The sequence below is a fragment of the Lontra canadensis genome, unplaced genomic scaffold (assembly GCF_010015895.1).
Source record: "Lontra canadensis isolate GAN:19392208 unplaced genomic scaffold, GSC_riverotter_1.0 scaffold25, whole genome shotgun sequence".
Taxonomy (NCBI): Eukaryota; Metazoa; Chordata; class Mammalia; order Carnivora; family Mustelidae; genus Lontra; species Lontra canadensis.
Genome location: NW_022631019.1, coordinates 23,248,385 through 23,270,011, shown reverse-complemented (window position 1 = coordinate 23,270,011; position 21,627 = coordinate 23,248,385). Strand labels below are relative to the sequence as shown.

The window sequence follows — 21,627 nt, the reverse complement described above, 5'->3', positions numbered from 1 at the left end:
GCCCGCCCTGCTCGCTGCAGAGCTCACCTGGCGGGGAAGCGGGCGGGGCGCGCGCGGGCGCGGGGCCAGGCCGGGAGCGGGACCGTGCGTCCCGCCAGCCGTCTCTGCCACCGCCGGATCCCCCTCCCGGCCCTCCCTCCTGCCTCCCGCTCGGCGGGCGGATCCAGCTGTGTTCCATTAGCGGCCCTGGCACGTCCCCAGCCCCCTGGAACCGCCCCTCTTCCCCCTCCCGGAGTGGCCGGCGGTCCCCGGCAGACAGGCGCGCGCTCGCTCGCGGGGCAGCATTCAGCCCCCGGAGCTAGCGACGTGGGAAGCCGGGTCTTCGCGGCCCGTCGGAAGTGATCGAGGACCTCGCCGCGGGCCTGAGGAACCCAGCCCCCCCGGCTTCCCCTGGCTGTCTGCCCCCGGGCTACGTGGATTACTCAGTGAGGTGGGGGATCCCCAGCCACGGTAAGTGGGGGGTGGAGTGGGCTGCCTCGGGGCTCTGGGTGGATGCACTTCTTCTGCCTCCAACTTGCTGTGTGACTCGGGCCAAGTGGCATCCCGTTCCTGGACCTCAGTTGCCTTCTCCGTAGGGGAGCTCTGAACTCCATCCCAGTTCTGCTCTCCCTGCCCCCAAATCCGCGCCTTTGTATTAGGATGGGATCACATCTTTGGAAGCTTCTCTCATATCCCTGCAGCCCAGGCTCTGGGGAGTGGAGGCTGGAGAGGGAGAGCAGGAAGGGGACAAGCCCACCGATATTCCCTCCTCCACATGTGGTCACAGGCCTCCCGCAGCTGGCAGCTCTCCCACTGGCAGGACAGGGAGGCCAGGATAGGGTTTTGGGTGATGGGATGTGCCCACCCCTAGGAAGGAGGGCGAGTACCGTGGAGAAACCGCTCTGCCCCAGGAACAAGGGGATCGGGATTCTATCTCCAAATATATTGAGGTGAGGGATCCTTCTTGCTCTCACTCCCTATTCAGGACTGAGGGAAGGGAAATAGAATTCCATAACAGCTGGGGGGAATGAGGTCAGACTTGCATAAGAACTTCCCGACAGGAGGGCCTACCGGAGGGGTAGTCATAGGCTAGCTATGGGCACGTGTGTATGTGCAAACTGGTATGTCTGGGTAGATCGGTGAACATGTGTCTCTGGGAGCAATCCTGTATGCAGGTAGGTTTGTACGCACGTGCTAGCACAAACGTGTCTGTGTGGACACGTGCTTGTGTATCTGCGTGTGTCACACTGACATATGAATAACTCTGTGTGTGCACGTGCAAGTGCTGTCTGTCTCAGGGGAGGCCGGATGATGTATGGGTCTGCTGGCCGCTTGCTGAGCCTGCATTGATTTATCTGGGCCCATCCATCAGGGTTTAATAAAACTAAAAGACGAGCATCCATCAGCGGGGGAGGTTGGCAACAAGGTCCTGAGCCCGGTGACCCGCTTTCCCACCCACCGTACCCACTGGCAAAGCTTCCTTGGCCCCCACACAACTCTGTGATACCTTCCAGGAGACGCAGCTCCTGACCTTGTGGGTGCCTGGCAGGACTGCCTGGCTGAGCCGGGTTCCGCTAGCCAGGTACCAGGCCAGTATATAGCAATACAGAGCTATATAGGCTGGTAAGATATTGAAATACTTCTAAGTGTCTTGGTAGTCTCTGTCTCAAGCCCTCTCCCTCTCCCAGTTCACCTGGCCTTCTAGGACCTTCTAGATCTCTCCTTAATCCAGCAACTACCCACCAGCACCATCCAACACTGCCCGGACCCAGAATGCGCCAGCCAGCGTTCTGCTTTGGCTGATCCGTGTCCGTGCCATACCGGTGGTTAAATATTTTGAATATTACCCTGGCCCAAATCCTAGCCCAGGGCCTGTGGTTGGGCCTCTGAGAGGGACGGATGCTTGGCCAGCCCTCCTGCGACCCCAGCACGAGGGTCTGGGCCCCACAGGCCGGCTGCTCCTTGCCTCTGGATCACGCCATGTGAGCTCAGGAATCCACCTCCACGGTCTCTGTGGTTTTCAGGAACTGGGGCTGTGGCCGACCTCTCCGGACCAGGATGCGGGCGCCTTGGGTCCCTGGCTTGTGGCTGCTTAGTCTCTGGGCCGTGTGCAGCCGAGGGGCAGACACAGGTGAGGAGCCATATGAGGCTTGGGGTACCATAGGCCTGTGATCGGCTTCCTGATTTACAGGTGTGGCCATGTGCCTAGGTCACGTGGGTGTTTATGGAGGGGGGGTCAGAGGGTGGGCTTGGGGTGGCCTGAGGCGTTGGTGCGGCATGAGCCAGAGTGTCTTTGTGCTTCTGTCTGTGTGTTTGTCCATCTCTGAGTCTTTCTGCGGCAAGAGCGGCTCTGTACCTCTTCCTGTGTCTCTGTGTGTGAGACGACAGCCCTCCTCCCTTCCTCCGATGACCCCCCCCACGCCCCCACCCCCGGCACGTGAGCCCATCCTGCACACACGCAGGCCTGTGACGTTCCTGCAGAAGGAAGCTGCATCTTGAAAGAGGCCCAGGCCCTTCCACTCCTTTTCATGGTGGAGAATCCATCCTCCAGCCCACGTGCTCCTCCTCTTCCATGGCTGGCCCTGGATCCCAAATAAACGGCCCGCCTCAAGGCCCAGACGCTGGATGGGACAGAGGGTGCAGCTTTCCAGGGCCCAAAGCCAGAGGAAGTTGACCGGGCAACTTGCCCTGCCTTGCTGGGTGCCCTCTTAGCTTAGCTGCCTGGCTGAGCAGAAATAGAACTCCTAGGACCCGAAACGAGCTGAGGGAGGCAGAAAAAGCGAGGTGCCGATGTGAGAGGGGTGTGCGGCCAGCACCCATGTGATTGCCTGCAAGTTGTGTGTGTACATATATGTTTCTGCATGTATGCGCGTGTGCCTTGCTCTCTCCCTCACCGGGTCCCCTGGGGGATGGGGCAGGGAATTTCAACATCTGTAAGGAATCTGGGCCTATTGCCAAGGGGTGAGTCACCCATTGCTGCTGCCGATGCTGAAGACAGTGATAGTCCTTCTGGCCAGACCTGGAGGAGGGGGACTTCAGTGGGGTCACTGGGCCCAGGGATCCAGGAGTCTTTCTTCCAGCTAGGCAGTCAGGGAGTCCAATGCCCACCTTCTTCGAGCTGTATCCGTTGTCCTGTCCCAGCTATCCCACCTGCAGTGATGGGAAGGCCTCTTCTAGTCTGGCCTTTTTCTCCTCTTGTAGCACCTTTCCTGACATTTTGCTCAATTATCCCTAAGAAGAGGCAGGCCCATGGCTGCCTGTCTGTCCCTTCAGGATTCTGGAGACCATAATTAAGCTATTCTTTTTTTTTTTTTTAAAGATTTTATTTATTTATTTGACAGAGAGAGATCACAAGTAGGCAGAGAGGCAGGCAGAGAGAGAGGGAAGCAGACTCCCCGAAGAGCAGAGAGCCCGATGCGGGGCTCGATCCCAGGACCCTGAGATCATGACCTGAGCCGAAGGCAGAGGCTTTAACCCACTGAGCCACCCAGGCGCCCCATAAGCTATTCTTTTCTAGGAGCCTTTACCCAGTTAATATACCCTATATGGAGCCCCAAGGTGTGGGTGGTTCCCTTGAGCTTGTGGTCCATTCAGGCCCTCGGTCTCTTCTCACTGTTTCGTAAGGTAGTTATCCAGGTGAAAAGTCATTCTGTTGGCTCAGGCTTGTGTCTGGTCTGCTTTTCTGCTTTAGATGTAGGAAGTAAACTCCACCCACTGCTGAGAACACATGTACCGGCTGTACATGGTATCCCCAGGGGCACGGGCATCTGTAACTCACGCATGTGCAGACATGCTCGTGTGCTTGTATATAACACAAGCATGCATAATGTGATTTTCTTTACCCCCAGGTGCCCTTGCCCCCTGCTTGGGTCTATATGCAGGAGGAAACACATGTTTATATCCAGCTCTCTTCTAAGACTTGCTTTTGCTCCTTCTCTTGCTGACCTTCCCCCTGATTTGGAATCACGGGGTATTTGAGTTCCAGGAGTTCTGGTCCTGCTCTGCTGTGAACTCACTTCGTGGCCTTGGGCCCAGCCTCGGTCTCTGGACCTCAGTCTTCCCATCTGTATACTGGGGGTCCTCCTGGCTCCCAGGGCAGCCAGGGTCAGAAGGCAAGAGGTAAAAGCAGCCCCAAGGCAGGTTCCCCGTTTTGGGGGAACCAAAACTTGCTTCTCTCCAGCTTCCCCAAGAGCCTGGACTCTTCAGCCAGAGTCCACTGATGGCCAGCTGCCGATTCTCTTCCAGGCGAGCAGTGCCCTACTTCACAACAGGAAGGACTCAAGCTGGAGCATAGAAGCCATTTATCTACCAATGTGACCGGTGAGTGCCCATCTCATTCAGCTGTCCCCCTCCCCCATCTTCCTGGAGTGGCTGTTACCCCTCCTCACCTGCCCAGCTGAGCTCTTCATCGGGTGTCTCCCCCAAAGGCTTTAATCTCATCCACCGACTCAACCTCATGAAAACATCTGCCATCAAGAAGATCCGCAACCCCAAGGGGCCCCTCATCCTTCGACTGGGGGCAGCCGCGCTCACCCAGCCAGTACGGTAAAGGCCCCAGTGCGACCACTGGGAATTAACGCTCCCTAGCAACGCTGGACGTGGGACCAAAACCCAGGGGTGCCTGTGGGTCATTATAGCCTACCAGCTGCTGGGAGTCCATCTGGTTCCTGCCCCTGGGGCTTGCAGGGTGGGCCCAGAGGAGATGCGTGGCAGACCCACCCTCTGTCCCATCCCTTCCCTACCTCTGGCTAGTAGAGGTAGCCATCCTGTGGGCGCTGGGAAGACCCCCGGGATGGGGGTGGGAAGCTGGCAAGAGTCATGTTGTGTGTGTGTGTATGTATGTGTGTGTGAGAAAGAGAGAGCATGTACCCACATGTGCCTGTGGGTGAGGTTCAAACTCCTAGAAGTCCCCTGGGGGTCTGGCCCGGGCTTCCCTCTCTAGCCTCACCTTCCAAACTGTTCCTCTTTCTTGCCGGCTGCTCCCGTCACACTGAATGCTTCTTACCTTTTGTTAGTACCTCTTCTCCCAGCCCAGTCCTGGCTGTCCTGGGTCTCAGGGCAGCCCGGATTCTGTGGAAGAACTCAACCACAATTGTCACGAAATAGTGACATCGTCATCCTGGGGATTCTTTGTCTAGGGTCCTACCTCTCCCCGCTGTGCCTCCCCTGTCAGACTTGAAGGCTCCATGAGGGCAGGAACCTTCTCTGTGTTTCCACCACTGCTACCCCCCAGCAGCTGGACCCACCTGGCACGTAGTAGGCACTCAGGCGATGTCAGTAGAGGGAATGGACATGCTCGTGTGTGTGTCGGTTTGGAGGTGTGGGCCTGTGCGTGTCTCATGCAGGTTTGGCCGTCCTGAGGGCCCAGGGTGGGCAGCGGCTGGCCTCTCACCTGAGCCTCAGCGTCCCCTCACTGCCCTGTCCCCAGACGAGTGTTCCCTCGGGGCCTCCCCGATGAGTTCTCCCTGGTGCTGACACTCTTGCTGAAGAAACACACCCACCAGAGCACGTGGTATTTATTCCAAGTGACCGATGGAGATGGGTACCCACAGGTGAGCAGGACGCTTCTTCCCCGTCCCCCCATGGCTCTGGGGCCATCGAGTAGTACCCGTCCAGCCTGACCTCTGTCCCAGCTTGTGAATTTGGGGACCCCTCTGTCCCATCCCCAGCACCCACCCTCGAGGCTACCCTGTGCCCAGCAGCTCCTGTCCCCTTCCTTCAGGGTGGATGGCTCTGTGGCCCTACCAGCTTTCCTGTCTTTCTGGGCTTCAGTTCTGCCTCCTGTGAGATGACTTTGAGAGCCTCACACTTTGCCAGACTGAGCCTGTGGGGCTCTGACTCTCTGCCCTCTTCCTTTCCCAATGCTGCACAGATTTCCCTGGAAGTCAACAGCCCAGAGCGGAGTCTGGAGCTCCGGGCCCGGGGCCAAGATGGTGACTTTGTGTCCTGCATCTTCCGGGTGCCCCAGCTCTTTGACCTGCGCTGGCACAAGCTGGTGCTGAGCGTGGCTGAACGTGTGGCCTCCGTGCATGTGGACTGCACCTCAGCCTCCTCAAAGCCTCTCGGGCCCCGGCGACCCATGCAGCCCGTGGGCCACGTCTTTCTGGGCTTGGATGCTGAGCAGGGGAAGCCCGTCTCGGTGAGTGCTAGGCCGGGCGCTGGCCTCTGTTCCCGCCTTCTGGGGGCCGGAGTGAGATCCCTGGAATCTGTATCTGACCAGGTCCTTCCCTTGCTCAGAATCCTCTCGTGGTTCCCCATGACCCTACACATAGTAACCTGGCATTCAAGGCCCTTCATGATCTGGTCCCTAGAAACGTCCATGGTTCATCTCCTTCCTTTACATCTCTCTGTACGGCTTACTCTGGTCAATTCCTTCCTAGTCAGCCATCTCACCTGCTAGTTCATGCCTGCTCGCCTTTGCCTGTGCCGTTGCATACCCATCCACAGGACATCTACCGGTCCTTCAAGGCCTCGCTGAACCTGAACCCCTCTGGCTCTGTTCCTCTGGGCCAAAGCCAAAGCGAACTTTTCTCCCTCCTCTCCATCTTTCCTGCATGTGCAGCTCTGTTTCGCTTTACTTCTGACGATCTCTCCAGGTGAGACAGGAAACTCTCGGAGGGCAAACCCCGGGGTGGGGCCATCTTGGGCCTCAAGGGCAGCCAGGACGCCGAGCCGTTTGATCAAACGAGGTGGGAAACTGATATGTGTGTCTTATCCCCCACAGTTCGACCTTCAGCAGGCACACATCTACTGTGACCCAGAGCTTGTGCTGGAGGAGGGATGCTGTGAGATTTTACCAGGCGGGGTGAGTGGTCCTGCTCTGGCCCCCCTGGGAAGGTCTGCTGCACAGTGTGCTGGAGAGGGGTGACCGGGACGGGGATGCCCTGAGAGCTTAGGATGAGTGGGGTTGTGGGGGTCTGCCTTCTGTACTGACCCAGCCCCTCCCCCACTCTGGACAGTGTCCCCCAGAGACCTCCAAGGCTCGCCGGGATACCCAGAGCAATGAGCTTATCGAGATTAATCCACAGACTGAAGGCAGGGTCTACACCCGCTGCTTCTGCCTGGAGGAGCCTCAAAACAGCAAGGTGGGTGGGCGGGACAGGTAGACACGAGCGCCGGTAGGTATAAGTGAGACCGGGGTCCAGCACAGGGCCAGTTGTGCCTGGGGTAGGGAGGGCACCGGAAGCCCCACCTGTCTATGGACCACCCCTATAGGATTCAGGGAGACAGAGAGCCCACTGTATGAAGCTATTGGCATGGAGAGACGTGCCTCTAGCTCTGGCACTACCCAGCCCTCACTGGTGTCACCCAGGACCCCTCTGGTGATGTCAGGACCAGGTTTGCACCCAAAGGCAGTATCTCCAGGACAGGGGTACTTGGGGTCAGAGCCCAGGCCACACTGCTTCCCTCCGGGCTTGCTTGCTTTCGCAGGCCAAGCCCCAGCCAATGGCAGGCTGGTCTTATGCCCAGCACCATGGCCAGCTGCCCTACCTACTCTCAGGTTCTTTAGGGTGGCAGGGAAGCCCAGTCCCTCCCTTTGCCCCACCCCCAGGCTGGGCAGCCTCCCTGCCCTCTGGGCATTGTGCCAGCCTTTGGCTGCAGGAACACAGGCTCCCATTGATTCATGGTCTTGTTTTCTCCGACATCACGTGGGTAGGGGGATAAGGAGGAGGGCCTGGGGGGGGCGCCAGGAGCCTGAGCAGGCTCTCGATGCCTGGCAAGGTGCTAGCTGAGGGGGCACCTGGGGCCATGCCCCCACCTGGGTGCCCCTTTCCAACATGGGTCCCTGCACTGCCCAATCTTCAAGAGTTCCTTTTTCACTCCGTCTGCCCAGGTGGACGCCCAACTGACAGGAAGCATCAGCCAGAAGGCAGAGAGGGGAACAAAGGTAGAGATGGTGGGGGAGGGCAGGGGATGGAGTCTGTCGTGCCCTCTGGCTGCTCTTTGTGCCCTATGTAGACCCCTGGAATAAGCTACTGTACTCCCATTCACTTCCCCCTGCCCCCACTCTTGGACGGAGCTGAGGACGCACAGGAGGGATGAGTGGGGGCGAGCCAGACAGTACCTGGCATAGCGTAGGGCACCCGTTCCCGATGGTTCTTGGGTAGGAGTATTGGACAGGGCCTCACAGCCTCTGCTTCCTGCCCATCACCATGCCCTCCCTCTTCCCAGGCCCGGCAGGAGACAGCAGCCGATGAGGTAAGCCTCCCATCTAGACTGGCAAAAAGAGCTTGGTTGAAGGGGTGCCAGCATGAACCCTTTGGACAGGCTCTGGGGCAGCAGATCTGGGCATGGGGGTTTGGGATGACAACACAGCTCCCAGCATTCTTCTGGGGCTCAGTGCTGGGCCCAGTCTGCCTGCTGTCTCTCCTTGGGTGGGTGGAGATGGTGGTGGTTGTGGGGGTAGTTAGTCCTGGACACTCCTGCTGAGTTGGCAGAAGATGGCCATGGGCATCATGGGAGGAATCCAGGCCTTGGCTGTGGGGCCCCAGATCCTGGGCCTCACTCTGCCCCCACACGCTGTGGAACCCAGATCCCACTGCTATTCCTCTCTGGGCTTCGGTTTCCTTGTGTGGGGAATGGCTTGGCTCTGTTTGGCTGGGAGTTGAGGGATGAGGCTTGTTGGGCAGGATTCCTCTCTTCCTGCCCCCTTGGACTTTACCCAGGACACACATGGTGTTTTGCATGCTTGGTGTGTGCATGCGGGGGAATGGGGTGGGGAGGGCTGGCCTCGGGCTCTCCGACCTGACCTCCTGGACCATTCTTCCCTTGCAGTGCCCACCCTGTGTCCATGGTGCCCGGGGAAGCAACGTGAGTTAATAGAGGGTGTGCAGGCTGCGGTGGGCGGGGACTGGGAGTGGGCTAGTTGGCTTCCTGGTTAAGGACAAGCAGGCCTTTGTGTTCTTATGGCACCCCCTCCCTGCACATCCCCCAGAGCCGGGCTTGACTCCCACCCCCATCCCCATCAAGGGCAGCATGGAAGGAAGCCTCACGCCTTATGATCATGGCAATGTATTGGGATCCAGGGATGGAATGGGGACAGGGTGGGGACTGGTGGGACCAGAACCTTGGTTGCTGATCCCAGCTTTCCACTCCCCACAAGGACTCAGGGCTGCTGTGCTTGAAGGCCTCCCACATCACCTTGGAGGCCTCGAGAAGGGGAAGGCTCACTTGGGGTGACACAGCCTGGCACTGACCCCGAAACCCATGTTGGCTCAGCCCGTCCCCTCCTCTGCCTGTCTAGCTGGCTCTGGCCCAGTCTCCCTCTGGGGGTCCAGAAGGAGAAGGGAGAGGGCTTGGTGCGAGCATGGCTAGTACCCAAATATGCCTCTTCCGTGGGCAGCATAAGTCACTACTTTCCCACAGCCTGACATTCTGAATTGACATGCCACATAAGTCCATAAAGGGCACAACCCCCCATGGCCCTCAGCTCCAAGTCCCCTGAACTTGGGGGACACAGGAAGTACCCCCTCTGCTGCCTGGCCCTCTTTCCATCTAACCCCCCACCAAATCTGGTGAGGCTGATGGTCCCCAGATATGCGGGAGTTACCATGGCAACTGAGCAGCCCTGTAAGCCTAACAACCAGGGGGTGGAGCTAGCTAAAACCAGGCAGTTTAGAGAAAGGAGGTTAGACCCCCTCTGCAAGTCCAACAGCCTTAGGATATGAACTCAGCCTGCTGGGTGGCCTTGGAGACAGTGCTGTTGGTCCACTGGGGGTCTTGGATTCAGGCTGTTGGTCTTGCCACAATGCTGGGTGGCCCTGGCTTAGTTGCTTGCCTTCTCTGAACCCCTGGTTTTCTCTCCATCTCTGAGATATAATGCTCTCTTTGCCTCCTAGGTCACAGTCGGTCCCTCTGGACCCAAGGTGAGTCCAAGATGGAGAATAGGACCCTTTTGCCTTCTTTGGCAGTCCCAGCCTGTCCCACAGAATGTGGTCCCATGGTTGTGTGTTTCTATCTGGGCTACCCAGCCCTGTATGTGTGGGGGGTGGTCAGGGGTGTGTGTGTGTGTTGGAGGGAGTTGTGGGTCCTGTGTGTCTAAGGAAGCGCGTTAAGGACGCTCCTTTGCTGAGTCCTACTGTGCCTCCCAGTGTGGGCCTCAAGTTCCTTCCCGCCTCCCCACCAAGCACTCTGGAGGGCTGCTACTACCATTTTACTTCGAAACACCCCAGACCCCACTGTGCCCCCTGTGTGGGACTGGGGGTGTCAGAGGGATTGTGTGCGGGGGGGTCTGACTGTGTGCCTCCTGGCTTACATGTTCACATACGTGTGGCCCCCTGCGGTGAGGGGGGGGCTGAGCCCTTGTCCTGGTGGGCCCGACAGGACCACCGGGCTTGTGGGCAACAGGGCGGGCGGCGTGTGTGTCAGTGGGGAACTGTGCGCTCGTTCTTGCCCAAGGGAATGTAACCCAGCCCTGGGGCTGCCTTCAAGTCCCGTTTCTTCCTCTCCCCAGCCCCCTGAGGTCAGGGCTGATGGGAAGCCCGTTTTATTGACAAAGAGACTAAGTCTCAGAGAGGCATGTGCTAGTCCGGGCAGGGCAGGATTTGAACTAAGGCAGTCTAGCACTCACCATCGCAGGTCCTGTCATCCCACATGTGTGCATCCGTACACATGTGTCCCTGTGCCCCTGGGTGAGCTGTGTGCGGGCTCTTGCGTGCTTCGGTAGGGGTGTGGGGAAAGTACCCTTTTTTGTGAGACTATAGATTTGCCAAATATAGCCCCTTGGGGTGGGAGGGCCATATGGAGGAAGGCATATGGAATCCATATGTCACGCTGTGTGCATGGTTGGGGATTGGGGCAGGCTGTGCTCATTTACACACCCGTGCGTAGGGGATGGGTAGAGAAGACAGCCTGAGGAGACCTTCCTTGGGTCTCCCATGTGCTCCCCCGGGTCCCAGCTCCCCGCTTTGATCTCCACAGGGAGGGAAAGGTGAGCGAGGCCTGCCTGGCCCATCAGGCCCCAAGGGAGAGAAGGGAGCCCGGGTAAGTGCCCCAACTGGCATGTGAACCATCCCATCCGCTCAGCCAAACCCCTGCAGCCTGGTCCACATGGGGGAGGATGGGTAGTGTCTTTCTAGGAGTTAGTATATGGGAGCCTCTATTTTTTAGGGGTACCTAGAAGATGCCCAGTGGGACCGTGGGACTCTTAAGCCTATCCCTCTCAAAACAGGGTCCTACCCTGATCCCTCTTTCCCTCCCCTTAGGGCAATGACTGTGTCCGAATCTCCCCGGATGCCCCGCTTCAGGTAAGACCTGGAGGCAAGGCCTCCTTCAAGGTCATATGGGGCCAGCCCCCAGGGAAGGGGCTGTGTCCTTGGCAGCCCATGAGGTGACCCTGGGACCCTCTCAACACCTTCTCTCCCTGCTCAGTGTGCAGAAGGCCCGAAGGGAGAGAAGGGGGAGTCAGGAGCGTTGGTGAGTGTGGGACCGGGCTGTGGGCAGGCCAGTGGGGTCCTGGCCCAGCCTCTCCTTCCTTCCCTCATCCCTTCTTTTGTGTCCCCCGTTATCTCAGGGACCCTCAGGACTTCCGGGCTCTACAGGCCAGAAGGTAATGGGCCTGGATTTGGAGGGCCGGGTGCCCGGGAGGTCTCTGGGTCCTTCAGACTTGAGGAAGGAGATGTCTGAAGTCTTCTTGGGGGATGGAGAGCACAGTCCCCACCGAAGACTCTGTGTCCCTCCCAGTCACCCTGCTGGTCCCAATTCCCACCGACCCAGAGGGAAATGCCACAGACTCGCTGAGAGTGGCTGGGCTGGGCTGGCTCGGACGGTCCTTCTCTTGTCCACCTTCCTGGAGCGACAGAAGCCTTTCAGTCAGGGGAGGCAGAAACTAGGGGTCTAGAAGGCAGTCTGGACAGAGCTGCTTTCGTTCTTCCAGCCCCTTCTTTTAACCCCAGTCACGTTACCTTTTCCTTCCTCAGGGCCAGAAAGGCGAGAAGGGAGACGGAGGCATCAAGGGCTCGCCGGGAAAGCCAGGCCGTGATGTACGTTTACGCTGTTTGGGACCCTTCCTCGCCACAGCCCTGTGGCCCTCGGTGCAAAGCTGGAATTGGCCACCAGCGTCCAACCTGCTAGCCTTGCTCAGACAGAACAGAAACCCAGGGAAGGGGAGGCAGAGCCCCAGGAAGCAGAGCAAGGAGGGGACGGAAAATGATCCAAGCCCAGGACCCCTGGCTCCTAGCCTAAGAGTCCCTGGCCTCTAGTGCCATGACGCGGTGTCTGATGATCTTGGCTTTGGGGAGGGACACTGGGGGAGGGGCAGTTGGCTGTTGCCGCAGGAAGGTGCCAGGCCTCAGGCTTTTCTTTCACCTTCCCCAACTTCACAGGGCCGGCCGGGGGAGATCTGCGTCATGGGGCCCAAAGGACAAAAGGTGAGTTGTGGCGTCTGTGGGACGGAATGTGGGTGGTGGGTCTGAGGCGGTGGCTTTCTCACACCAACCTTATGTCTGTGCCAGGGAGACCCTGGCTTCGTGGGGCCTGAAGGTCTGGCAGGAGAGCCTGGGCGCCCGGGCCTCCCTGGGCCCCCTGGGATAGGACTTCCTGGGACCCCGGTGAGTACGTCTAGCCCCTGCTGCTGCTCTTTCCTCAGAAACCCTTCTCTTGCTTGGCGGGGGTTGGGGAGATAAGGCTCCTGGGGGTCCCGGTTGGGGGAAGGGGCTCGAGTAGGTCTCACTGTGATGTGGGGTCCCTGGGAAGCCTCTACCTGATGCTGTTTCTGCCCTCAGGGGGACCCAGGCGGCCCTCCAGGCCCTAAAGGAGACAAGGTAAGCACAGGCAGGAGTATGAGCACCACTGCATGGTGGAGGGAGGCAGAAGGGGACCCAGGGCAGCAGGCATGCATGCGGGGAAGGAGCCAGACATTCAGCTGAGGAGGCTGGCTCAGCTCAGCCACGCCCCTCACTGGGGAGGGTCCCCGTCCCAGCACTTGCTGACGTGGGAGCCCTGGCCTGGGCTCCAGGCATGGGGACAGGTAGGCCGAAGTCTAGTAATGACCAGAAAGGCCACACCTGGGGGACCCAAGCTCATTTTAGGGTCTTATGCCTTGATGCGCAGAAAGTCCTGGAAAGGACTGTCTGTCTGTCTGTCTGTCTGCTACGGTTCCTCTGGGGTCACCCAGATTCCCCTTGACCTGCTGCGCTGGGGGAGGGATACACAGAGGCCTCGTATCCTTCCTTCTTTTGCAAGCAGAAGGACGTGGGCTACATGTGGAGAGGGACAGGCAGCACGCAGGAAGGGCTTGCTGACCAAGCTGACCAGGAGGAGTTGGGAGATTTGACTGAGATCATGCTGCCAATTCAGAGAAGGGGCTGATGGGGATGGGGTGAATGGGCTGGGGTCGTGACCAGGATCCTCCCCCTTAACCTTTCTTCTGACCCCAGGGCAACTCGGGGGTGCCAGGAAAGGAAGGTCCTGGTGGGAAACCTGTAAGTAAGCCCAGTCTGGAGGTGGAGGGGGGCTGCTGCCCACCATGCCCAGGGCTGCTCTACCAAGGCCTCCAGAGAGAGGGGGGCTGGGTCCTTGGGGCCTCCCTTGGCATACCAGTCCCTCTGGCTGGCACTAACCACTAACATTCACCGCTTCTTCTCCAACAGGGGAAGCCAGGGGTGCCGGGGCTGAAGGGAGAGAAGGTGAGGTCTAGGCCGGGTGCACCGGGTTGGGGTGGGAGTGGGAGGCCCTCTTTGAGGGTGACACTGAGCCTCAGGGGTGCTGGACATTCTCTAGGGACCTGTTGTTTGTCCATTCACAGTCTCTCTCTTCTGCTAGGGTGACCCCTGTGAAGTGTGCCCAACGCTGCCTGAAGGCTTCCAGAACTTTGTGGGGCTCCCTGGAAAGCCAGGACCCAAGGGGGAGCCAGGCGATCCTGCACCAGCCAAGGTGAGCGCCCAGGTGGCCATTGAGGGGCCTCCCCAAAAACCTGGGAGTATGATCCTGGAGAGGAGTTCAGTGCTTGACAGAGGGGCTGGATACTCCTCTTAGCCATAGAGAGATTGTGGGCAGAGAGTCCCGGATCTAGATGGGAGCTGGGTTGAACCATAGAGTGGAGGGCTAGGCTAGGAGGTCACCCAGGTCTCCGTGGCTACCTCCTAGGGCTCTTGAAGGAGGCGCTAAGATGCCTTTTGGGCAGGCTGGGGTGGAGCCAGCCCTTATAGTGAGTGAGGCTGTGCCCTCCTTCTGGGACTGGGTGTTGGTTGTGGGGCAGGGCTGGGCTACAGTCCTGGGCTTGACTCCCCACCCCACTCCCTCCCCCACATTTTCTTTCAGGAGGGCCTGGGAGCTGTTGGATGGAAAGGTGATCGGGTAGGTACAGGAACTTTCCAGTAGGGTAGCTTAGACTGGCCTGATTTCCTCCATCTATTACGTGGGTTGATGAGCCCTGGCTCTGGATGCTGATCTTGAACACCGTAGGACCCCTGGGTATTTGTAGGTTTTGTGGTGTGTAACACTGTGTTCCCCACACATGGCTAGGAAGTTTGCGGGGCCCAACAGGCCCAGTCTCAGCCCATAAACCTTTTCTCCCTGTAGGGAGACCCTGGCATCCAAGGCCCCAAAGGAGAGAAGGTAAGGGAACACGGGTCTCCTGGCTGCCTCCCCACCCCCCAACCTCTGGGGGCCTTTCCAATTCTCTTCCTCCTTCCCCAGGGGGACTCCTGCTTGTCCTGCAGCTTAGCTGTAGGGTCCCAGCATCTTGGGCCCTCCACAGGGGCCAAAGGAGATACGGGCGCACCTGGCTTTGGTTTGCCTGGACTCCCGGTGAGTGACTAGCCACACCGGTGGCTTCCCTGGCTCTTTTGGCTCTGAGTCTCCAGGCAGAGACTAAGAAGGAGGCCCTGACGCGGGTGTCCCAGGCCTGCAGCCTCGCTTCCCGCTCCATCCCTACACTGCCCCAGGCTGCTTGCCCCTGGGGGCTCCCTCTTAGGACCTCCAAGTGCCCGGCTGCAGGACAGGAGTAATGGCCAGCTACCTGCAGAGTCGTGGTGTTCCTAATTCCAAGCTGGCCTTTCTCTTTCTGGGTGGACGCTGGGACCATGGTAGTGGGAAGAGGCTCTAATTGTGACTTGATTGCTTTTCAGGGGAAAGTTGGGGCTCCAGGGCCAGCAGGGCTGAAAGGAGAGAAGGTGAGATCTGAGTTAGCTGTCAGGGAGCCTGGGGCTTTCTTGGCAGGGAGGCCGGAAATAGGGACGATACAGACAAGAGATCGAATCCACGGTGAAAAAAAAGTCATCGGTGTTTTGCAGACAGGAGTCTCCTTGTGAGAGCCCTCATGCTCTCCAAGAGAATTCCTTGTTGTATTTTTATTTTATTGATCATCGAAAACAATTAGGCACACGTAAGACTGCCCTTTAATAAAATAACCATATTTGATTATCCTTTACCATTTATCATGGGCCGGGCCCCGTTCCAAGCATTTGTACATGTGTTAACTTGTTTCCGCCTCCTAAAACCTGATGGGGGAGCTACTCCATTCTTTTCGTTTTACGGATGAAGAATTTGGAGGTTAGAGAAGGCCAAGTCAGTTCCCAAGGCCACATGGCTGCTTGGGTGTAGAGCTGGGATCTGAGCCTGGGAATCTGGCTCCAGAGTCTGTAATCTTTGCCATTCGGCTGGGCCACTCGATTCTGGTGCCCGTGTTCCCATCTGTACGTTTGATTGTGGTGGAGACAAATGACAGTGCTCCTCACACGAGGGCTTCTGTGGGTGGATGAGTGTTTAAGGCTGACAAACACCACAATATATGTTCAGACTCCGCTCTGTCGGGCAAACCACACCTGGCATTTCTCAGATGGAACTTCTGTCCCCCCCTCTTAGCGGCGGGGTCCTGGTCTCAGTAAATGGCAGGTCCCCAGCTCCTCCAGCCCCAAACCTGCAGCCTCCTGGCTCCCCTGCCTGTCACACGCCCTCGCCTGCCTCTGAAAGTTCTACCAGCCGCCTCTCTGTTGGCACCCTCCCTCCCCCGCTCCCGAGTCCCAGTGTGGCTCACTTGCTGGCGGCCACCACAGCCTGTCCACGGCCGGCAGCTAACATGACGTGCCCTTGTAAAAAGAGCTCAGGTTTCATAATCTCCCTGCTTAAAATCCTTCCTGACTTAAAATCCTTCCTGACTGACTCTGTCTGTACCAAAGTCCTGCTATGCCCAGCAAGACCCTGGGCGACCCTGCCCGCTTTCCTGCCGGCTCTCCTCTCCCTGGTTCTGGGGCTTTAGGTGTGTGGCCCCCTTCCTCTCCGGGCCCTGTCAAGGCCACTCTTATCTCTTAGATTCTGTACTGTGACTCCCACTTTCTAGCACATTCTTCCTCTCTATGCTCCCCCCACTGCCCCACTGCTTTCGCTGGCTGGATTGATTCTTGTCTTTCTGATGATAATCATGGTCAACACTTCACTGACCCCTTTCCAAAGCAGCCTCCCCCGTCTCATCTCCCTGCCTGTTTCCTTTGCTGCGCTCATCACAGTTTACAGTTGCTGTGACTCCAAAAATTCTGGTTTTCCCCACATGTATGTAAACTCCATGAGGTGCTTACACGGTGCTTCCTGCATCCAACCCACGCCTTGGCCTTGCACACCGTGTTGGCGTCCAGCGAATAGCCATCGGATGAATGAATGAATGACCTTTGGGGGCTGGGATTCTGTGAAGTGAGGCTGGGGGCAGGAACTTGCCACAGACTCTCCTGGGAACCTTGGGGGCAATCCCCTTCCCTCTCTGGGCCTCAGTTTCCCTCATCAGGAAATGAGAGGGGTAGGCAGTCTAGAAGTCCTCACTGGATACTTTTTGTGGTTTGTGGTTTGGGACTGACCTGGACCTGTCAGGCCACCTCACTTTGACCCTATGTTCTCTGCTTTGCTCCAGGGTAATTTTGGGGAGATGGGGCCAGCGGGCCTGCAGGTGAGTGTGCTCGGTGATAGCTCTGGGGGAGGAGGAAACGAGGGAGGTGGGCATGTGGGGAAGACCCTGTGCTGGGGTGTGGCCCAGCATAGCCCCGGCAGGTGACGGGCCTCACACATGGCTTCTTTTTTTAATCACACAGGGCCCACCAGGGCCAGTGGGAGCCACAGGCATCAAAGGGGAGAAGGTGAGTCTGGGGACATTCCCCACCTGCAGCCAGGGTGAACTTCCTCAGCGCACATTTGCTCTAATTCCAGCCTTTCAAGGCTCCCCACTGCCTGAGGGTAACCCCTTGCTCCTTAGCATGGCTTCTGAGACCTTGACCTTGACGATGTGGTCCCCACCTTCGTTTCTTACCTGTCCTCCCGCAATCTCTCCTAAGATATCCCTCCCCCGACAGAGATGCTGTCAGGCCCTGCTGGGTTCCCTAGGCCCCAGATCCCAAGCCTGGCCTGGGATCCCCTGCTACCCCACATCCTGACCCTGTGTCCTTGCTTGGCAGGGGGAGCCTTGTGAGCCATGCCCAGCCCTGTCCAGACCTCAGGATGGGGACAGCTACATGGTGGCCTTGCCTGGTCCTCCTGGAGAGAAGGGAGAGCCCGGGCCTCTAGGCTTCGGCTTACCAGGAAAACAGGTGAGTTCCTGGGTTGTTGCGGGCAAGGCTCAAAGGAGGGCAGGGACCCCTGCTTGGGTCTCTCGGCTCCATGGACAGAGGGGAATAGGTGGGAGGGTGTGGAAGCATCAGCACTTCTGTCTCCAGAGGAGGCTGGCCTCAGGGACCTCAGCCCTTCCTCCTGGGACGCAGCCTGGCAGAGTGAGCTGAGCACGGACTTGGGACCAGCCTGGCCTGGGTTCAAACTCTAGCTCTGCTTTTTACTCACTCTTCGACTTGAGCAAGTTACTCCTCTCCGTGCCTCTGCTTCCTCTGCATGGCGTTGTTGGAAAGCCTCAAGATGCTGTGTGTGAAGCACTTCACAGCTCACAACAGACATCCAGGAAGCGATGGCTACCACGGGGCCCATTACTATTGCGGCTTTACTGGGAGCAGCGAGCGCTGGCACAGGGTACGCTCTGTGCCACACACTGCTTCACACGTCCTGGCATGTCCAACCTCACAGGGACTCTACAGGATAGAGGCCAGAGCCATTTTTATCTTTCCCATTGACAGATAAGGAAGCCGAGTCACAGAGAGGTTAAGTAACTTGCCCAGGGTCGCCCGGGCAGGAGTCTGGCTCGTTTCTTCTCTGCATCTGTACAGAATCACTTCCCCAGAACGGGAGCGGGGATTTTGTTCTGTTTTGCGTACGACTGTATTCCCCGTGTCTAACACAGTGCAGGACACTTAGCGGTGTCCGCTGTGAGTGCATGGGTGCTAGAAATGCTTTCTCCCTAGGGCAAGGCTGGAGAGCGTGGACTGAAGGGGCAGAAGGTGAGAACCTCATGGGCTTGGGCGGGCACCACCCATCTGATGAGCTTTCCACCGCCTTTTCCTGCTTGCGTTGTGCCCATTCTCTCCTCCCTGGACAGCCCCCAGGCCCAGTGAAGGGTCTCTGAGTGCCTTTAGTTCCCAAGAGGGCAGTCTGCCCCTGCTGGGTTGGCCCTCCTTGAACCCTGCTCCTTACAGGGTGATGCTGGGAATCCTGGAGATCCTGGAGTGCCAGGCACCACGGGGCAGCCGGGACTGTCGGGAGAGCCTGGGATTCGGGGCCCCATGGGCCCGAAAGGAGAAAAGGTCAGTCGGGCAGGAGACATTGTGTTGCATGAACAAAAAAATATCAGACTGAGAGTTAATGAGGTGAGGGACGGCAGAGTCCGGCTGTGAGCCTTATGGGGTATCAGAGTCACTGTGAAGATGCCTCAGCTCTTCTCCACGGCAGGGAGGAGAAGAGCAAAGAGTGTCAGGGGCTGTTTTGATTTCCCAGACTGAGATGGGGGCACTGGAGGGGCAGAGCTCTTAGAGGGGCACAAGGACTCTCTTTGCGATGTCTCCTCCTGGCCTGGCCAGCCCTAGCTCAGGGCTCCTGGCTGTGCCCATCTCTGACCAGGGTGATGGCTGCACTGCCTGCCCCAGCCTGCAGGGGGCAGTGACGAACATGGCGGGACTGCCTGGGAAGCCAGGCCCCAAAGGAGAACCCGGCCCAGAAGGCATGGGCCGGCCTGGTAAACCGGTGAGTCCTGGCTGCCTGCCCCTTGGTCTTTCCCTGCCTGAGCTTTGCCTTCTCTCCCACCTGCACCTTCCCCCTGCGGGACCCATGGGCCACCTGTATCTTTTAGGGCCAGCCTGGTCTACCTGGAGTTCAAGGGCCCCCAGGACTGAAGGGCATCCAGGTGCGTGTGCGTCCGGGGAGAGCCTGGGCTGCAGGTGTGCGTGGTGAGGGTAGATACATAGGTGAGGCAGATACATAGGCCCATTGGGCCTGGAGTGGGGAAGATGGGCTACAGAGTGGGGAGAAGCTAGAAAAAAGGAGGTTAAGGGGAAGAGGCTAGGGAAGGAGGTTTTAAGGGTAAACAGGGAATCTCAAGCCAAGGATTGTCCTATTGCCTCTTCAGGGAGAGCCTGGGCTTCCAGGAAAGGGAGTCCAAGGGCCCCAGGTGAGTGTTTAGCCTTACCTTTGCCTCCCTGTCCCCCAATGCCTCCAACACTTGCATTAGCCAGCTGCTCACTCCTGTACATCCCCCAAAATACAGAGCTCTGTCTGCCCTCGAATGCTCAAGGGCACAGCTCTGGCATAGGGAATCGGTCAGCAGCCCTGTAACAGTGGCTGGCCTGCTATTACTTCTGTGGAGGACCGTGGCTTCGTCCCCTGCCTCTCTTACCCTCACAGACTTTCCGTGGAGCTCTCTGGACTTTGGGCTGGTAGATGCCCCAGCCCAGACCAGCTGTGCCAGTGGGACAGATTGGCCTGGGCAGCTGTGGCCCAGTCTGTGGTTTCTGAATTGCAGGGGGAACCTGGAGTCCAGGGTTTGCCTGGTATTCAGGTACGTCCGCCTTGGGGCCCAGAGGAGACTGGGGGCCGGGGATGGGAAGGGAAAAGGAGGGAAGGAAAAGGGAGGAAAGGGAAAGGAACCCTTTAGAACAACGGTTAACTTCTGTCTGCAGGGACTTCCAGGACCTCGGGGACCACCTGGACCTGTTGGAGAGAAGGGTGCCAAGGTGAGCCTCTGCCTCGTAGGGTGCTAGCCCTGTGGTGCTTTGGAGTGTCTTGGCCGAGGGGACAGGGGACCAGTGACATGCCCACCACAGGACCACCCAAGATCTGATCTGATGCATCTCACCTGCCTGATTACCCCTGGTAGCCTCTGTGTCCTCTTTTCCACAGGGATCTCCAGGACTGAAAGGGGCTGCTGGGCCTATGGGCCCCCCCGGTGGCAGCATCTCTGGGCCTCCGGTAAGAGTCCTCTCTGCGCTCTGTGCTGGATGCTTGCTGGGGCCAAGGCACTTACTATTGGGAAGAGGGCACAGGGTTGACCCTGCTGGGGCATGGCAGCATGGGGGACGGGAGGAGGGAAGCCCAGCCTCTGAGAAGGAAGACCACCCCGTCTGGATGGGGACACCTGACTAATGATGTTACCAATCCCCGTCATTTTACCAATCCCCATCATTTTGGGAGCAGTGGCTGCTAAGCCTAGTGCTAAGCTCTAGACCTGGGATCTGCTTAAACCTCCCTGAAAGGGAATGGCTGTTACTGTCCCTGTTTCATAGATGAGGAAGCTGAAGGCCAGAGGGCGAGGGAGCCGAGGCAGGACTTGAACCCTGGTCTGTCTGACTCAAAGCTCATATGGGGACTCACTCACCCCCACTTCAAACCTTGGGCCTTGGGCGGGGGGGGTCTTCTAACTGAGTGCTGCCCCATCGAACTCTCCATGGTGATGGGAATGTTCTATTCTCCTCTGCCTGAGGCACATATGGTCATCAAGCACTTGAACTGTGGCCGGCGTAACTCAGGAGCTAAGTTGTAAATTTCATTTAATTTTAATTAATTTAAATTTAAATAAGCACATGTGGCTATCGGCTGCCCGACTGGGCAAGCCAGATCTCTCTCGACTCGAAGTACTTCCAACCTCATTACCTTCCAAGACCTCTCTTTATGACCGTCCCACCAGCAAGTCCCCTCTTTATGACTGTCCCACCAGTGAGTGCTATGTAAAAGATGTGTCTATTGAACAAACTGCAGAGATTAAGTAATAATAAGTACATTTCCTCATTTTCATTCATCAAAGACCTGCATAATAGTCAGCTTTTGCTCCATATGAATCTACTAGAATTTTACAAGATGGTATAATTCTAGCCTAAATCAAAGAAATGCTACCTTTCAGCCAGCCTGTGCCATGCTGGGTCGTGGGCAAATGTGTTTTTTCTTCTTGGGCTTTTGGTAATGGGGAAAATAGCCTGGCGAAAGATGCCTTTTCTATCTTTACGGGTCCCTAGAGAAATTCCAGTTCTGGTTTGGCAATCACTGATAAGAGTCCTGCCGAGGGTGCTTGGAAGTCCAGAGGAGCCTGCACCCTGCCCATGTCCATGGCCGCTCCCAGGGAGCCCCAGGGGAAAGGCAGAGGTTAAAGGCAAAGGTGGTCCTGGTCCTCAAGGAGTTTTGAGTCCATAGTGTGAAGGTGGCAGAGCCCACAGAAAGGCAGCCTTCCAAATGCCGTCGTTCTGCCCGGCAGACTTCTCCAGACCTCCTTCTCTCAGGCCAAACCCCATCCAGGAGGCTTTCCAATCTCAGCCCCCAACGCAGTCCTAGTTGTGTGACCACAGGCAAGTGACAGCCTTT

The 21,627-nt window shown here is 57.9% G+C and overlaps 1 protein-coding gene across 2 annotated transcripts in view; it reads left to right on the top strand.

Annotated features, from left to right (window-relative positions):
• Positions 1–216: 216 nt before the first annotated feature.
• Positions 217–21,627, top strand: part of COL16A1 (collagen type XVI alpha 1 chain) — a 49,474-nt gene continuing 28,063 nt past the window's right edge. For both annotated transcript variants that reach the window (XM_032864021.1, XM_032864020.1), the window contains exons 1-38: positions 217–450; positions 2,004–2,110; positions 4,225–4,299; positions 4,407–4,524; positions 5,408–5,531; positions 5,852–6,118; positions 6,704–6,784; positions 6,939–7,064; positions 7,814–7,867; positions 8,152–8,178; positions 8,755–8,790; positions 9,819–9,845; positions 10,900–10,962; positions 11,184–11,225; positions 11,350–11,394; positions 11,492–11,527; positions 11,898–11,960; positions 12,303–12,347; positions 12,432–12,527; positions 12,702–12,740; positions 13,356–13,400; positions 13,569–13,604; positions 13,741–13,851; positions 14,239–14,274; positions 14,500–14,535; positions 14,617–14,727; positions 15,048–15,092; positions 16,820–16,855; positions 16,998–17,042; positions 17,358–17,489; positions 18,249–18,284; positions 18,480–18,587; positions 18,901–19,023; positions 19,130–19,183; positions 19,406–19,447; positions 19,799–19,834; positions 19,956–20,009; positions 20,176–20,244. In XM_032864021.1, the coding sequence (XP_032719912.1) occupies positions 2,038–2,110; positions 4,225–4,299; positions 4,407–4,524; positions 5,408–5,531; positions 5,852–6,118; positions 6,704–6,784; positions 6,939–7,064; positions 7,814–7,867; positions 8,152–8,178; positions 8,755–8,790; positions 9,819–9,845; positions 10,900–10,962; positions 11,184–11,225; positions 11,350–11,394; positions 11,492–11,527; positions 11,898–11,960; positions 12,303–12,347; positions 12,432–12,527; positions 12,702–12,740; positions 13,356–13,400; positions 13,569–13,604; positions 13,741–13,851; positions 14,239–14,274; positions 14,500–14,535; positions 14,617–14,727; positions 15,048–15,092; positions 16,820–16,855; positions 16,998–17,042; positions 17,358–17,489; positions 18,249–18,284; positions 18,480–18,587; positions 18,901–19,023; positions 19,130–19,183; positions 19,406–19,447; positions 19,799–19,834; positions 19,956–20,009; positions 20,176–20,244 (2,592 nt within the window). In that variant the 5' untranslated portion in view covers positions 217–450; positions 2,004–2,037. The remainder of the gene's footprint in view (positions 451–2,003; positions 2,111–4,224; positions 4,300–4,406; positions 4,525–5,407; positions 5,532–5,851; positions 6,119–6,703; positions 6,785–6,938; positions 7,065–7,813; positions 7,868–8,151; positions 8,179–8,754; positions 8,791–9,818; positions 9,846–10,899; positions 10,963–11,183; positions 11,226–11,349; positions 11,395–11,491; positions 11,528–11,897; positions 11,961–12,302; positions 12,348–12,431; positions 12,528–12,701; positions 12,741–13,355; positions 13,401–13,568; positions 13,605–13,740; positions 13,852–14,238; positions 14,275–14,499; positions 14,536–14,616; positions 14,728–15,047; positions 15,093–16,819; positions 16,856–16,997; positions 17,043–17,357; positions 17,490–18,248; positions 18,285–18,479; positions 18,588–18,900; positions 19,024–19,129; positions 19,184–19,405; positions 19,448–19,798; positions 19,835–19,955; positions 20,010–20,175; positions 20,245–21,627) is intronic.